Below are 17695 nucleotides of genomic sequence, written 5' to 3'. Positions count from 1 at the left end.
GGTAGTTCTAATACTAAGAACCCTTAACTTCCTTTCATTCTTGAGGAAATATTAAGACTTCCTAGCATTTGCTAAACAGAATGAAGGGAAAAAATGAAGTTCATTCCTTATCTATCTACTATTAGTTATATGTTAACATATAATTTCTTTCCTAGCTATTATCATCCCAATGATAGTAATAATACTCATAATATCATGCATTATGCAGTAGTTTTCAAATCTGAAGCACTTAGGTGGTACAGTGAAGAGAGTGCTGGACCTGGAGCTTTCCTGGGTTCAAATCTGATCTCAGACACTAACCATGAGACCCTAGACAAGTCACTTAATCTGCATTTCCTCTTCTGTAAAATGAGCTGGAAAAGGAAAAGTAAATCATTCCTGTATCTTTACCAAGAAAATCACAAATGGGATCATGAAAAATCCAACACAGCTAATCAAGTAAAACAACAATCCTGATCAAAAGTGTGGCTTTTCTAGCCTGTGACAGTTTCAAGTAACCCTTTCTTTGTGTTTACCATCCTAGAATTTACTCCCAATTAGGATCAATGGGCGTATTGTTTAAAACAAAGACTATTTCATTTTTTATTTTGAGACATGAACATCTAGTGATGTCTGGCATATGGAAGGAAAAAATGCTAAATTAGAATCAAGGCTGTTTTTTAGTTCTTGACCGCTGTATACCTCACCTGGCTATATTAACAACATCTGTTAGCATAATGTTGTTTGAAGTAGCCTACTTGCTACTGCAGAGCTGAGTATTTTAATTACAAGAACTGCTTAATCGGTCAACCACTCTGCCCTTTTCCACTTTTAATTGGTCAGTCACTGAATTGACAAAGCCAAGAGGCACTTCTTCCCTCACTACCAATGAGTGTTGTGTAAAAGTATGTACAAAAATAATGAGTGTCATGCATAAAAGTTTGCCCCCCGATTAGTGTTCAGTGCCTTGGCAAGCTAACACCTTTCTTTGTCTTGGAGCACCTTTTGAGGTACTTTGCTGGTAGTTAATAATGAAAAAAGAAATCCAAGGATTAAGAGACAAAATTCATAGAAGTACCCTTATTTTTGCAGAGCCACTAGGATGGATAGTCTTTAAAAAGGACTTTTATAATACATTCTGAAGTTGAGCTGAGATGGGGGGTGGAGAGAAAGGAGGAAGTAACTTCTGAATTGGTAGCTCATATGAACTATTCCCTCTTTATCAGAACACAAGGACTCTGAAGCTAAAGACCATCCATAGGTACTTGCATTCAGAGGGGAGTGCACGTTGGTGAGGGAGAAACAATCTATAGGTTCCTTAGCAGCTCTGAGAATCTCACTTGGCCCAACTTCTATTCTCAACAAGAAAGACAATGAGTTTGTAAAGTCATCCAAATAAAGTAAAAAAAATCATGCCAAAAATTAGACCTCTTCACCTGCTACCTGTTTTTCTTGCAGAGGTTATCAAAATGGTCTCAGAGCCCTCAATAACAATTTCAAAAAAAAAAAAAATCCAAAACCTGGAGTCAGAAGGCTAATTTATTAAATAAAGCTAGCTTATTAGCTGGGCCAGTCACTTAACTTATTGGGCCTCTGGTTTCTAGTTATTTATATGGGAATTATAATGAAATGTATTTGCTACTTTCCTTCCAAAGTGGTTTTGAGGATCAAAGATAACTTGAAATTGCTTTGTAATTGTGAACTGCAATTAGAGCATTGTATTTAGAATCAGAAAGATCTGGGTATAAAACTTGCCTCAGATATTTACGGGTGGTCAGACCCTAGAGAAATCACTTAATGTCTTTGTACCTCAGTTTCCTCTGAGGTGGTCAGTCTCAGTGACCTCTAAGATCCCTTCTAGCCATAAATCTGTGATCCTTTAAGGAGGAAGGGTTTATTGAAATAGAATGGAAATGGTTTTATCCTTTAATTTGTTATTGAAACAGAAAGAAAACTTTTAAAAATGTAAAATGAGAGGCTTTCATTATTTAGTGACTACAAATCATACATAAACACACACCTATTTACATACATATATATGCATACACACACATATGAGTATGAGAAAGTACATTTAACTTAGAGCTGATTCCCCCATGGAATATTTTCAGTATTGCACTTAAAATGAAGCTTAGAATTTTCAAATGATAGGAAATTAATGGAAATTTAAAAAGAGCTTGAAAAGGCAATCTCCATCCTTATTTAGAATCATTTATCATTCTTTTGGGGCACCATCTTGAGTTATTGTAATTAAAAAAAAAAGAAAACAACTTGATTTATGTATAATTCTGTATTTTATAGGGAATGTGCTTTATGTTTCTTACTATTATTTGTCTTGATGGTAGCTGTGAAAAGGAAACCATTTGTGTTATGACCAGTTATCCCCAAGCATCTAGAATGAAGCCGGTCTTCAGCTGTAACTTTTTTGTTTAGTTTCTTGTCAGAGTAAACTTAAGGTCCTGCAAACGGCAATTCCTAGCCGTTGCTAATTCTTTAGAATCTAGAATTTCCTAACATTGACCTTAAATTTTCTTGGTCTCTCCCCAAGGCAGGGAACACAGCTCTGCACTTGGCTTGTCAGAACAGTCATTCCCAGAGCACCCGAGTTCTTTTGCTGGGAGGATCTCGACCTGACCTCAAAAATAATGTGGGTAAAATAAAAAAAATCAAATTTGTGATTCTGTTTCTCTCTTATTTTGGGAGGCAAGATGAAAATAAACCTTGGGGGTAGAATTCTAGAAAAGAAGAGCTAAATAACATGATTTGTTAACCTTATTTCTAACATAATTATTTAGAGATATGGGAATACTTAGCCCCAGTTGCCTCATAAAAAGAAAAAAAAAAAAGGGAAAAAAAGAAAGAAAGGAAAGGGGAAAGTGAGATGTGGGAGTTGAAAGATATTTCAGGTGTAGCTTCCATCTTCCTTTCTCCCACCCTATTCTATTTATTTAGGAATTCAAGTCCAGAAATAAGGAACTATTTTTAAAAAGTGCTCCTTTATTAAACATAACATGCTCTACACCTCTACACCAGAGACTCTTAACCTTGTGTTAAAAGTTATCTTTCAATATAACTGGTTTCTTTTGCAATGTTATGTGTTTTATAATATGTATTCAAAAGAAGTTATTCTGAGAAGGGGTCCATGGGCTTCACCAGACTGCCAAAGGAATATCAAGAAGATTAAAAACTTAGTCTCTAAAGAGAGTCTAAATGTAGAGGCAGATTCCCAACTGTATTCAAGTCTTAATATATCACTGTTGTGGGCAAGGTAGTTTATCATGTTTAAAGCAGCTGAAACATAGCTTGGACAATTTCTATAATTTCTTGTCCTCTTTGTGTATCCTTCCCCTTTGGAAAGAGGACTGCTTTGATTGGAGAGTCTATTACCATTCACTCCAAAGGACCAGAGCTCTCCAGGTTGAATCTATAGAATTCCCCTCTGATTTAGAGCATTCTGCTTAATCCTTTCTGGATTCTGGAGCAGCAGTATTATTCCTGAATGTTCCTCATCTTCTAAGAGAGCAGTAATATTAACTCAAGGAGAAACTGTCACAAAAACACCTAGAAATGTTGTAATTTAATCTGCCACCATTTTTATCCTCTATCTTTTACATCAAATTTAGTATCATCTTACTTGGAATTAGCAGTTCTCTTAACTATTAACTTAAATGTACTATTATTTTATGAATAACTCAGAGACCTTGGGTTCTGGTGGGGAGTGGTTTATTCTCTATGGGTCATCACCATCCTTACTTTGAATTTTTGCTATGTCATAGCAGTGTCATACTCTTGGATTTCATTAGATAAAAACCCATGCTTTTAAAATCCAGATTGACTCTTGCACTGGTCTTCCCCTGACAGATGTGGACTGACCATGTGGAATCTGAAAGGCAATCTTTGTCATTTCTTTGGCTCATCCCAAAGTACTGGAGAGATGGGAAAGGCTGGATGCAGTAGGAACCTTGCCTCAAAATGAAATGTTAAGCAGAGAGTCTGCCTTAGTTTCCTAAAGTCTCCATGGGGAAGAGATGTGCACTGTATGAAAAATGGAAGCATTTATTCTAGTTGCCCTCATGGGCTCTTCTGTACAGTGAGCGCAAAAAGTAGCAAAGAATGGTGAGACTGGAAGTAGGGGATCAATTAAAAGAGATGTTGCTCAGTTTGTTTTTTTTATTATTGGTTTTTCCTTTTGTTTTGTTAGTCAAACAAGGTCATTCTGCCCTAGCCTTTCTTTGCTTTTTGCATCTCCAGCTAGAAGTCAGCTTAATAACTCAGGTGGAAAGCTTTTGAAGGGTAAATGATGGCTGCAAGCTTTCTCCTTATTTGTTTTTGTTTTATTTTGTTTCTTTTACTGACCAAAACATGCTCAGAGTTTTATTTCTGTTTGCAGGCAGGAGATACCTGTTTGCACGTTGCCGCTCGCTATAATCACTTGTCCATCATTAGGGTTCTCCTCAGTGCTTTCTGTTCTGTCCATGAAAAGAACCAGGTCAGTGCATGTATCTTATACTACAGCAGTGCACCCTTTTTATAAGGCTGGATAAGATATAGACTTATGCTAAGCTAGAGGCTGCTATTGCCTTGCCTCCCCTAAAGCTTCTGGGAGTTTACTGTAAATAGCCCCTGGGAACACAGGTTCCAGCCTAGTACCATAGTCCGGGATTCTCTAAATAGCCTTATAGAGAGGGTGTGCCTGTGGTTTCTTGTCATTTCAGTGCATATCACCACATTTGCATAATGAACACTTTCTGCATATACTGCAGTGGTTTCTGTTGGTTTTGATATCTATATATTTTTTTTTTTTTAAAATACTCAAGGAAAAATCCCACTGACAAAGAATTGTGGCTTCATGGAGCAAAGTTATAGGATTCTTGTAATTTGCTGAGCTCTATCACTGGCTTTATAGGTCCTATTACTGTTTAGGCCCTATAAAGATAACGCTTAATTATTTGTCCTTGTGAGATCCCTGTGTTATTGATTCTTGTTAACCTATCTATAAATTTATTGATTGATTAAAACCTGTAAGGGACAGTGCATTTTTGAGTTGGGACACAGAAATCTGAAGTTAATAAAAAGTGTCTGGAAATGTTTGGGATTCACTGCAGTTCAAAGAAAATAGCTTTGTGTTGTCCCTATTCCAAAGGTAAAACAGGTAATTCTGGAACAGTAGATTATCCTTGTGAATAATCTTCAATACTCCTTCAGTTCTCCAATCCTCAAATAAAAGAAATCCAAATTTTACTTATTTATTATTTCCTGGGATAGTACACGAAGGAATGAAAATGAAACACATTCTTTTTTAATATTTATTAAGGGAAAGAGATATTTAGATCTGATTAGTTCAAGCAATGAATTTCCCTGAAGTAGTTGCCTTATAATTCATTCTATATTTTTCCTTTGGGTTGGAACCAATGACCATATTTCATATAATTATAAATCTGAATAGTGTAACTTAACACATGTGATCATTTCAAGGGATTCATTATTTGCACCAAATACAATTCTAGCTATATAGGTAGCATTAGTTTTATGGTTAAGTAGGAAATAGAGAACCAGTAAGTAGTTTTTTAAAAGACCACACTGGCTATAATTGTTCTCTGTCCAGTGAAGGAAGGCCCTAAGAGTAAAATAAGCATCCAAAAACAACTTGTGCTAAGGTGAATGGTTTGTGCAATACAACTGAGACCCTCCCACCACCACCTTAGGTGGCTTAATTGTCAGCATTACTTACTCCCAAACCTAGAGACTCAAAGGAACTCTCTTTGTCTTCCTATCATAAGATCAGAGAAGCAATTTCTTTGTATTCCCAACAGCTTTACCTTATTTACTTCCCCATTGATCTATTCCCACACTGACTTTTTGTTAGCCCAGCAAATAAGCTTTGGAGATCTCCTTTTACTAAGCAAACCCAGCTCAACTTTACTCATCCTTCCTGAAGTTGATTATGTCCTCAATTCCCAGTATTTCTTCAGGGAAAATATATCATTGGAATTCAGCTCAAAAAATATTTGCAATCTCTCTCTTAGTTTAGCATTTCCCAAATGGTGTTTTCCATGACATGAATAAGGGTACTGTGTGTGTGGGGGGGGGAAATGCCTATTATTTTCCCCTCGAAATTATGAATTGGTAGCCAATCAAATCTTTATTAAGTACCTATTATACATTGATCATTGGGTTAGGTACTGAAAAAAGCCATCAAGGAGCTTATATTCCATTAAAAATTTCTGTTATGAAATTAGGTTTATATCAAAAATAGTTATATGCAGAATTTTTTTTAGATAGTATGAAAATATTAAAATTTTCTATTTATTTTTTCTTCAAAATTTCCCTAATCCTATTTTATTGTGGGGGAATTGATTATCCCTGGGCAAACTTGATAAGCTCTATCAAGAAGTTTTCAATCAATAAGTAAGTTTGGGATATGTTGATCTCACTCAATTCAACATTAAGAAGAGTTGTCTTCTGTCAAACAAATGTGATCCTTTTTTTCAGAAAAGTCTCTGATTAGCAGACCTCAATTCAAGATTAGTCCCTGTTTGAACCTGAAGACACACAGTTCAATTCAGGATGAGAAGGATGTGTATGTAAGAAAGATACTAGAAGTTCCTGTGATGGTCTTTGGCATGTTTTTGTTTTTCTGTTTAATTTCAGGCCGGAGACACGGCTCTTCATATTGCCGCTGCCCTAAATCATAAAAAAGTGGCTAAAATTTTACTGGAAGCAGGCGCTGATGGGACAATTGTCAATAATGTAAGTGAGTCCATGGTCATTTCTGAAATTCTCTCCATCCACTTTCTGAAAAGAACAGGAATCTTTTTTGAAAAATACACATGCTTCAAGGAAATTGGTCCAAGTCCTTCTCTTAGCATCGTCAGTGAGCATTGCTTCACAGAGCTGCCGTTCCATTGTCCTTGAAGAGAGGGCATAGAGGAAAGGAAAGATTCCTCGCTTAGTAGCACAGAAAAATGGATAGAAAAGCCCTAATTCCTATAGATTCAGTAAATAGGAATCTATTCTGCTAAATGAACAGAGCTGGAACCCTTAGCAGGGCTCCACTGAACGTGGGAAGGAAGGAATGAATCTAGTTCTCTTGTGTTTGTTTGTTACTGGGGTAAATAGCTTGAGAATGAATTCTCAGAACAAAGGATGAACCTAAACTTTTCCTTTGCCTTCCTTCCCCAGAGTTTATATTTCTATTCTGTCTAAAAGGGCTATCCCCTTTTTTCAAACTATGAGCTGCAACGTCTGTTCTTCCTCACTCAGTTCCTCAGTGTCTGAGGGTTGAGTTCAGTTAGGTTGAAAGGAAGAAGGAATAACAGAAAGGCTGGAGGTTGTGGAGGGCTAGGAAATTGGATTGGATAGTTTGTTCTGGCTTCTAGCTATCCCTGTAGCACTCAGGAGCTAAGCCTGTACTAAAAATCACATGGTGCTAATAATACCTTTTAGAGATGTACCCTGGTTAACTAGAGAAAAATGGAAGTAGATTTTGCTATCTCTAGTTTAGTCTTGTGCAGTCAGGATAATTTTTCCTTTGTTTCTCCCATCATTCTTTTCTTTTCTAAGCCCACCCCAATTTAGACCCCCCCCACTCCCTTATGCATGGAATATTACACTAGTCTCTTGATTGGTCTTTCTGCTTTTAGTCTTTCTCTGCTCCAACTTATTTGATAAATCCCTGGCATATTAATTTTTCCAACACTAGTTTCCTGTTACTTTCAAGTCTATACTTTTGAGCTTTAATCTTTTGTTACTGTCTAATAGAAACCTTCAGTTCCAACTGGGCCCCTCACTGTCCTCTTTCCCTTCCTTTCCAAATAGAACCCAAGCAATCCTCAAAAACACTCTTGATCTTTTCAGTCCATCTTTGTTTATTGTAAACTAAAGAATCTCCTCCTATGCAGATACAACCCTTCTTTAAATATCCAGTCAAACCATACCTCCTTAATAATGTCTTTTTGGACCATTTCAATCTACCATGATGTTTTTTGGTGTTTTTTTTTTTTTTTTTTTTTTTTTTTGTTATACTTACTGTTTGTACCAGCAATCTGGTACTTAACTGCATACTGCCTTATGTTGTTAAAAGAGGACACATCCTGGGGAAATGGAATAAATGAAAAAAAAATTTTTTATCAAGTATTTACTGTGTGCCTAGTATTATACTAAGCACCAGAGATAAAAGTAGAAAAAATAGAAAAACTACAGTCCCTTCTCTCAGATCATATTCTAGTAGAGGGAACTAGGAAATAGCTTAAGAAAAGCTAAACAAGCAATAAAACTAATAAATAACAACTTACTAAATAATTTAAAGATAATAATAATGTTAAAAGTGTTTTTAGGGATCCAAGAGTCTTTCTCTATGGCTATGGTATAGAATATACAAATTTGAATAATGTAAATTACAACTGAAAATGTAGAATGGGAGCTGGATTATAAAAAACCTTGATTGTCACTCTAAAGAGTTTGAACTTTATTTAATAGATAGTGGGGAGCCATTGTAAGTTTTTTAGTAAAGGTCACAATCGGAAAGTACATCTGGAATTTTAGATGTTGGAGAGACTAGAAACAGGAAGACTAAGTAGGAAGTGTTGCAATAGTCCAGGCAAAAGGTAATAAAAACTTGAAGTGGGGTATTGGCAGTGAGAATAGAAAGAGGGAAAATGAATTAGATGGTCTTCTATAGCAAAATAATTTAGATTGCTTTAAAAAAGAATTTATCATGGTCAGACTTTTCATAGATATCAAAAAACCCAATAAATTTTATTGAACCTATAAGCTTTTTGTATATTTCCATCATCACCCTGAAGGTAGAGTTGTTTAAAAAAAAAAAATTGGTAAGTAGATATCTACCCCATGAGGATCTACCATGTCCAACTTTTGGATAAACTATTGTATTTTTGTATAATTGTTACCTTACACCCTTATTTCTATATATGATTCCTTCCCTTAGGCTGGTCAGACTCCACTAGAGACAGCCCGGCATCACAATAATCCCGAAGTTGCTCTTCTCCTCACCAAAGCACCACAAGTAGGTTGTTGGGGTTTTTGTTTGTTTGTTTGTTTGTTTGTTTGGCATTAGTATCCCATTATACAAATTCTGTCTGTCAGTTCTCAAGTTGCCTATTTTATTCTGGTTAATGACTGAATGCAGAAAAAGCCTTTGACAAAGTATATCACTTATTCTATACCAGAAAATCCTGCAAAACTCAGACATTAAAGGGCCTTTTCTCAGCATAATGCAAATGACATATCTAAAAACTACATTGTAGCATTATAGGAAATAAGAAATACTCAAAACTTTATCAATAAATACAGAAATAAAATTAGTATGGCCCCTTTCTGCAGCTTTGTTAGACATAAATGCATAATTGATAGCAATAGCAAAAGAATAAGAGAAAGAAATTTGCTGTTGATTTAATGGTATACTTAATTCCTTTGCTGATTCTGATATTTTCTAATTGAAACAAACACTTCAGTAAAATATCAAGATAGAAAAAGAAGCTATGAAAATCAAAAGCATTTCTATGTAATGTTGTAGCTCATTTGCTACCCTAATTTCACGCAAGAGAGAGATATATATAATGAAACTGAAGAAAGTTTTTTGAAAAAAGATCAAATTCATTTAAATCAGAATCCTGTAGCATGATATACATAGAAATGTTACCTGTGATCTGTTATTAATTCTAATTTCGCAGAAATATGCCTAGATGCTCATTAGTAACTAGTGACTTTAGTAAGTCACAAAGATTTGTATGTTTTGAGTTCAGAAATTTTAACTACAGAAATGAAATGGTTCTTACTTATAGCACCCCTAGGGTTAAGAAACAGATGAGGGTCTCCATATTTACATGAGCTACCAGACTACCACCTTGGAAGGGAATTATTAATAGAAACATACCTTTTGAAGCCTTGTAGATGTTTCTCATCTAGCAGATGTGAAAAAACTTTGAAAAGTAAAAAAATCTGATGTGAGATATTTATGCATTTATTTTTTCATTTGTACTTCCAACAAACATAGATTAAGAATCTAGTTTGTATAGTATACTTATGAAGTCTGCACTCAATAATAATAATAATAATTAATAACTAGTATTTATGTAGCATTTGCAATACATTTCTACATGTTAAACTAATTTGAGCCTCAGAACAATTCTGTGAGGTAGGAGATATTATTATCCCCATTTACTAGATGAAGAAACTATTTAGGTGAAGAGAAATGTTAAGTAGTTTACCCAGGTCACATAGCTAGAAAGTGTCTGTGAGAGAGAGTATGAACTGAAGTCTTACTAACTCCAAAGCTTGCATTCTATCCATTATTCTACTTAGCTGCCTTACTTTGTAACCCTATTTGCCATATAGTTGAAGTAATTAAACAACTACCCACATGTAATACAAATAAGAACATGAAAAGGATACAAGAGGAATATAAAATGCTATGAGATCATAATTGTAACCTGATATTTTAGTGAATAACTTCATATTCACTCACTGACAGTGGCTTGTCGTATACTCATCTCATTCTCAGGCCCATATTGTTTCATTTTTCTACAATAATCCAAGAGTGATCCTATTATTGCAATCAGTCGTTAGGACCTTAGAGATGCCTTAGGGAGAAACTGAATAACATTTAACACAAACTCTTTCTCCACAAATTCTTCCTCTGCTACTTCATGAAAAATAGCCCACGCCAAGAGTTTCTATACCCTTAGTTAACAGTACATAAGATAATAATAGTAAAGGACAATTCATCTTTCACATCATTATAACTTCTAAATGTTGCTTTCATTTCCAAATGAAGGAGTTTTTGAGTAAATATAAAAGAATTTTTAGCATGCTCCCCTAGTGATTTAAGTTTGGAAACAATAATTTTATTGTTTGCATTATCCAACAAGGTATTCTTCCATTGTTACATGTTGAAAATAAATTCTAGACATAATGAAGGTATAATGAATCTAGCTATAATAAGATATTGAATTCTAGGAGTCAGGAGATCAAGGTTAGTCCAGGTTTTCTAACCTTGGGAATATATTAACTTAAAGTCTCTCAGCTTCACCTGTAAATTGATATAAATAGACTTTCTGATCTCTCAGGTCTCCAGCATTTGTTGAACCTGTAAACTATCAGTATATGGACATTTCTTTCTTAACTCCCATACTTACCATTTTCTGATTTTTAGGGAACAAGAAAAGATTGATGACATTTTATTTAGCGGACTTTACCATTCACTGAGAGAATCTCCAAGCCCATGCAGTTGTTTCCACTGTCTCGATATGTTACAAAGAATTAAATCTTTCTGATGATTTAATGATCTTTATTACTTGCCTAAAAGTCATTTATGAATTTTGACTGATGTGATACAGAAGATGGACTTCAAGAGAACTCTTGATTTATGATCTAATTGAAGTTGCTTCATAACATATGAGCTAAAAACCCTCCCAGCCAAACTAAAATTTAGAAATACCTTGTGGGTTGAGTAGTATGCACACAGTAGGTGAATGATTATCACAGCAAATAAAGCAAATGGTACATTTGAATAACAGATCATATAAAGGCAAATTTTGGGGGGGTATTTTGGTATTTGGTTTTATATAGAAGTCCTTTATATTACCTTGGATTTATCATTTTTCTTTTTATAAATAATAGAAAAGGATATTTTGATGGTAAGGAAGTTTAAAATATTATTCTGTGCCTTAGTTATCACTGCTGTCTTATTCCTTCAAAAATAATATTTATAAAACAGCAGCTAGATGGAGGACTAGAGTCAAGAATACTGAGTACAAATCCATCCTCAGACACTTATTAGTTGTGTGACCCTGGTTAAGTTACTCAACCCTACTTGCCTCAGTTTCCTCATGTGTAAAATAAGCTTGAGGAGAAAATGGCAAGTCACTTTTGCCAAAAACAAAAAAACAAAAAAACCCAAAACTGCAGATGGGGTCAGGAAGAATCAGACAACTGAATAACAACAAATATGCTCATGTCTTTTCCTAGGGGAAAAAAACACAAAACAAAAAAACATAGTTGATCCTTCCATCTCTGCTAGCCATCAGCCTATATCTTTTCTGCCCTTTGTAGCTAAATGCCTCAAAAACAAAAAAACAAAAAAACAAAAACCTCTACAATAGGAGCTTCTGTTTAAAAAAAAGTGAAGAGGGGTTGGGAAAGATTTCTCATAGAGGATGAAATTTTGGTTGGGTTTGTCTTTTTTATTTGTTTTTGGAGAGGCAGTTGGGCTTAAGTGACTTACCCAGGGTCACACAGTAATGTGTATGAGGCTGGATTTGAACTCAGGTCCTCCTGACTCTAGGACCAGTGCTCTACCCACTGCACTATCTCGCTGCCCTTTTAATTGGGGTTTGAAGGAAATCAGTGAAAGCAGGAGGCAGAGATAAAGCAGGAGAGCTTTCTAGGCAAGGGAGGGGAGGAGCACAAAACACCTGATACCAAAAAAGGGAGTATCTTGTTCATGGAACAGCTTAGAAGTCATTTGCAATGGATGGTAGAGTATCTGTCAGTGTGGTATTGTGTTAGAAAGTTGGATAGATGAAGGGGCTTTGAACACCAAACAAAGGATTTTGTATCTGATCCTGGAGGTGATCCTTGAGTTTGAGAAGGGGAGTAACATGGTTGGACTTTAACTTTAGAAAAATGACTTTGGCAGCTGAATGAAGGATGGATCAAAGTGAAGAGGACTTGAGACAGGCAGACCCACTAGCAAAGTAACAATGGGTCCAAGGGACCAGGAAGTATCAGAAGACATAAAGGGACATGTTTGAAAGATATTCTAAAAGTAAAATTGCATTGACAACAGATTGGATTTGGAGTTAAGAGATAGGGAGAAGTTGAGAATAAGGTATTTTGGATTGTGAGATTAAGGGTCTGAGAACATTACTCTCAAAATGTTCTTTAGTTTGTAAGAAATCTTCCTTACTTCCCTGGCATAGAAATAATAAAAATAAGGAAAACCATATTTCTTTCTGCCAAGTGAAAGAGGAAGTGGAGTTACTGTGTAAACCATGGGTAGATAGTACCAGCAGAACCTTGTCGACTGCCCTCAACAGTAATAGGGAGTTTTAGCAAGATATTGAGTTTATAGGAGATCATTATACATAGCAAAAAATAGATTATATGATGATCAGTTCTAATAAACATGGATCTTTTCAAAATTGAGATGATAAAGGCCAATTCCAATGGTCTTGTGATGAAGAGAGCCATCTACACCCAGAGACAGGACTGTGGGAACTGAATGTGGATCACAACATAGCATTTTCACCCTTTTTGTTGTTTGTTTGCATTTTATTTTTTCTCATTTTTTTCTTTTTGATCTGATTTTTATTATGCAGCACAATAATTATATAAATATATATATATTGAATTTAATATATACGTTTTAACATGTTTAACATATTGGATTACTAGCCATCTGGGGAAGAGATGAAGGGAAGGTGGGAGAAAATTTGGAACACAAGGTTTTGTAAAGGTCAATGTTGAAAAATTATCCATTTATATGTTTTGAAAATAAGAAGCTTTAATGAAAAAAGGTAGTTTAGTTTGGGACATGTTGAGTTTAAGATGTTTATTAAGACATCCAATTTGATGTGCCTGGAAAGCAGCTGGAAATGTGAGACTGGAAGTCATTTTGGAGGGGTTAGGTAGATTTAAGTGTCACTAGCATAGTGATAATAGATTCATAGAATCTTGTATGATCACCTAGTGAAGTGGGATAGGCGAATAGAAGAGGACCTAAGATAGAGCCCTCTAGGACATCTGTAGTTAGAGGGTATGACCTAGATGAAAATCCTGCAAAGGAAACTAAAAAGAAGCTAGTAGATGGGTAGGAGGAGAAAAGTGGTTGTCATATAGATAGGAGAAAAAAGGGGTGAAGAAACTGATCAATAGTGTTTAAAGCTGAAGAGAGATTAAGAAAAATGAGGATTGGAAAAAAGGCCATTGGGTTTGTCAATTAAAAAAAATTGATAACTGGAGAGAGAAGTTTTGGTGGAATATTGAGGTCAGAAACTGGGTTACAAGAACTTTAGAAGAGAGTGAGTCAGGCTAATTGTACAATATTTCAGAGTCCAATTCTTTTTATACAGCAAAATAACGGTTTGGTCATGTATACTTATTTTGTATTTAATTTATACTTTAATATATTTAACGTCTACTGTTCATCCTGCCATCTAGGGGAGGGAGTGGGGGGAAAGAAGGGAAAAATTGGAACAAAATGTTTGGCAATTGTCAATGATGTAAAATTGCCCATGCATATAACTTGTAAATAAAAAGCTATTAAAATTTTTAAAAAAAGAATTATTTTTTTAAAAAAAGAGAGTGAGAGAAGAGAAAATGAAAACACCTATTTCAGATGGCCTTCTTCAGGAGTTAGGTAGAAAGGGCAGATTAGATAAAGGATGATAGCAGTGATGGAAGAATACAGATATGTTCATAGGGAAGGAACTGGGAGATAAGGAGAGTAAAGAAAAGTGAAAAAATGGGGATGACAGAAGGGGCAATCTCTTGGAGGAGATGGACTAAAAAAAGGATCACTTGTGCAGGTAGAAGGTTTTATCTTGGTAAGAAGTAAAGCCACCTGTTTTGTTTTTTTTAATAGCAGCTTTTTATTTTCAAAACATATGCAAAGATAACGTTCACCCTTGCAAAACCTTATGTTCCAAATTTTTCTCCCTCCCTTCTGCCCCCCCACCCCCAGCAAGTAATTCAATCTATATTAAACATGTAAAACCATTTTTTCACATGAGACAGATTAAGGAGATGGTAGCAGATGAGATAAGGAAAACCAGAAAAGAGAGAGTTTATGGCAAATGGCTTTAATTTTTTTCCTGTAAAATAAAGAGGCAGGATTCTCAGTTTAGAGGATAGAGACCATGGGAGGGTTGAGGAGAGATGAAAAGGTTTGGAAGAACTGTTTATGGAGAATGGGCTAGTAAATTGTTATAAGGGAAGTGCAGAAGGTTTACTTGGCAGCAGTGGGAGCCAAGTTAAGGTTGTGTGACAAAATTTTGTAGTTTACAGTCAGAAAGGCTCCATGATTTTCTCCATCTATGTTCAGCAGCATGCATGTTGGATGGAAGGCAGAGGATGGTAAGACACAATTGGCAATGTGATAAGGGGGCATAAGAGAGGAAGACAATGTAGAGTTGAATTGGTTAGCCAAGAAATCAAGATGGAGAAAAGAAGAAAAAGTGGTGAATGTAAGGAAGATGGATTAGGAGAGAAATAGAGGTCACACTGAGGATGAAGAGGAGAAGGTAGAGGGAAAAGGGAGAAGCCAGTAGATTATGGTCAAGACAAAGGGAATGAGGAATTCTTGAGTATGGAGGTGTACATTTGTGGGTGATTTGTGATCAAGGGTGTGACCATTTTTATATATAGTTGAGCGTGAGTGGAGTAGCTAGGTCATGGGAAGTAAGTACAGCTGAGGAATTGTTGAGTGATCAGGGAACATGAGGGATATCAATATCTGTGTTGAAGTTCCTTAGCAAAAGTCAAGAATTGAGGAGGTGAAAAAAAAAAAAGTGAGCCAGGTACTAAAATCAGCATTAAAAAGAAAGGAAATGACCTAGAAGTCAATAGGATTTTGGTAGTAGATACGAATTGCATGTAACTTTTTTTTTTTTCATTTTTTTAATCAGCTTTCTTTAATTATTATATTTTAGTCATATAATTATGTAATATTTTTATTATTAATTATCACATGGACAGGAACCATCTGTCACTTCCAGCACTATCATGTATCTGTGTTAGCATCCCTGAGCCTCAGTTTCCTTATCCATAAAATGGGGGTAATAATAGCCCCTACCTCACAAGGCTGTGGTGGGGATCAAATGAGTTATGTAAAACTCTGTATGAGCTTTAAAGCATTACATGTTAGCTCCTTTTAATGTTAAATATTATAACTATTTCATTAAATTACAAACGCCTTAGGGGAAGAAACAACGTGGTTTTAACCTACATTTTTCAAGCTCAGAGCTCCTGCTGCCCTCCCCTATTCCTCTGTCATGCCCCCCCCAGAGCCACTAGTTCTGATAGTGATATGTTTGCCTCACCTCAGGTCTTGCGCTTCAGTCGTGGGAGAAGCCTACGAAAAAAGAGGGAGAGGCTCAAGGAGGAGAGGAGAGCTCAGTCTGTGCCACGAGATGAGGTGGCCCAGAGCAAGGTGTGTGATGTGTGATAAGTGCCCACCTCACAGATGGAGGATGCACATAGGTCCTGGTCGGCCACTGTCATGGGCCTTTCCCTTCTTACCTCTTGTTCAGATGATAGCTGGAGTCTTCCTCCTTTCCTTTGGTTTCATATACTTTCTACACCAAAATTTCAAATCATATTTTCCAGCCTTTGAACATTGCAGCCTTGCAATGTTCCTTTCACAATCACAATTGTTAATGTGAAAATAAATTGTTTTTCCCCTTCTCTTGGCATAGGCAAGATGGATACCGAGAGCTTCTCAATTATGCAAGGGAGACAGGGATACAAGAACCAAAAATATGCCTTTTGTCATTTTTAATTATATCAATAACTACTTGCTCCTGTGCTTTTCAAAACCTCCCTTGATTCCCAGTATTAAAGTTATAGATGTTTCATTTAATTTATAAGCAAGGTTTTAAATTTTTATTTATAAGTGATTCATATTTTATTTGTAAATGATTCATGTTTTATTTACAAATTTTAAGCCCTGTGGCTTTGGTCCTAGGGATTTAGAGATGCCCTATAAATTTGCTAAGCCCAGAATTAGATAGAGGATGTCACTTTGGTTATTTTCAGTAAAATACTTATATTCAAAGAGACTACTTAAAAGTCCTGAATCTATTGTGTTCACTTGAGACACCACCACTTGTTAGAGAGACGTTTATGCTGTTTATGGAGAAAAAGAAAAGATACGCAATTCAGGATGTCTCTAAATAATTTCTAGATAATCCCACATAGAGTAGGAACCTTGTCTATATTTGCTTTTGAAGCTCTTGGCTTCCATCATTCAGCTGTGGATAATCAGAATAAAAGCCTGAGTGTAATTGGTTAGGTGATAGTTGAAATGGAAAAGTCAGTCCATATCCTGCTACAGTGCTAAGATGTTAGAACATTGTTTGAAATGTCTCAGATCTCCACAATTCTAGAAAAGCATCGAGAGTTAATTGTCTTGCTTGACTATATTTCTTATAAGAAATTTTATGGGGGGCGGGGGCCGGTAGATGGTTCAGTTTGTAGAGCACTGGCCCTGAAGTCAAGAGGACCCGAGTACAAATCTAGCACCAGATACTTTACACTTCCTAGCTGTGTGACCCTGGCAAGTTACTTAACCCCAATTGCCTTGCCAAAACAAACAAAAACAAACAAACCAAGAAATTTTATTTAATTTTCTCCCCCAATAGTTTGGGAGATAAAAGTGAAGAAAAAAAATAGATTTCTATTTATTTTTAATAGAGAACATTATACAGATGAGGAATGATGTATACTGTCAAATGAAATCACTGCTGCATTCATTATTAGTGTTACTTAATCACTTTATTTGTTGCAAGAGACCTTTCATGAAGTATGAGTTATCTGTAAATATATGTAATATAAAAACAAAACACAATAGTAAACCTTTTTTTAAATAAAAAAGGGAAACAGAACTAAGAATGTCACTTTTCTTAATACCTAAAAATAAAAAAAAGAAAAAAGTACTGGTTTGTTCTAATTAAAATTAGACCAAACAGAAGAGGAC

At 35.5% G+C, this 17695-nt stretch overlaps 1 protein-coding gene across 6 annotated transcripts in view; it reads left to right on the top strand.

Moving 5' to 3' along the window:
• ANKRD6 (ankyrin repeat domain 6) overlaps nucleotides 1-17695 on the top strand; it is a 198144-nt gene that overhangs the window by 167425 nt on the left and 13024 nt on the right. For 4 of the 6 annotated variants that reach the window (XM_031964524.1, XM_003769281.3, XM_031964525.1 and 1 more), the window contains 5 exons: nucleotides 2528-2626; nucleotides 4370-4468; nucleotides 6631-6729; nucleotides 8927-9004; nucleotides 16046-16150. In XM_031964524.1, coding sequence (XP_031820384.1) covers nucleotides 2528-2626; nucleotides 4370-4468; nucleotides 6631-6729; nucleotides 8927-9004; nucleotides 16046-16150 — 480 coding nt within the window. The remainder of the gene's footprint in view (nucleotides 1-2527; nucleotides 2627-4369; nucleotides 4469-6630; nucleotides 6730-8926; nucleotides 9005-16045; nucleotides 16151-17695) is intronic. The other 2 variants (XM_031964527.1, XM_031964526.1) reach the window with 1 other exon arrangement.

This window comes from Sarcophilus harrisii, chromosome 4 (genome assembly GCF_902635505.1).
Source record: "Sarcophilus harrisii chromosome 4, mSarHar1.11, whole genome shotgun sequence".
In the NCBI taxonomy this organism is placed as follows: domain Eukaryota; kingdom Metazoa; phylum Chordata; class Mammalia; order Dasyuromorphia; family Dasyuridae; genus Sarcophilus; species Sarcophilus harrisii.
The sequence above is the reverse complement of the archived record's forward strand: the minus strand, read 5'-3'. Positions and strand labels throughout refer to the sequence as shown.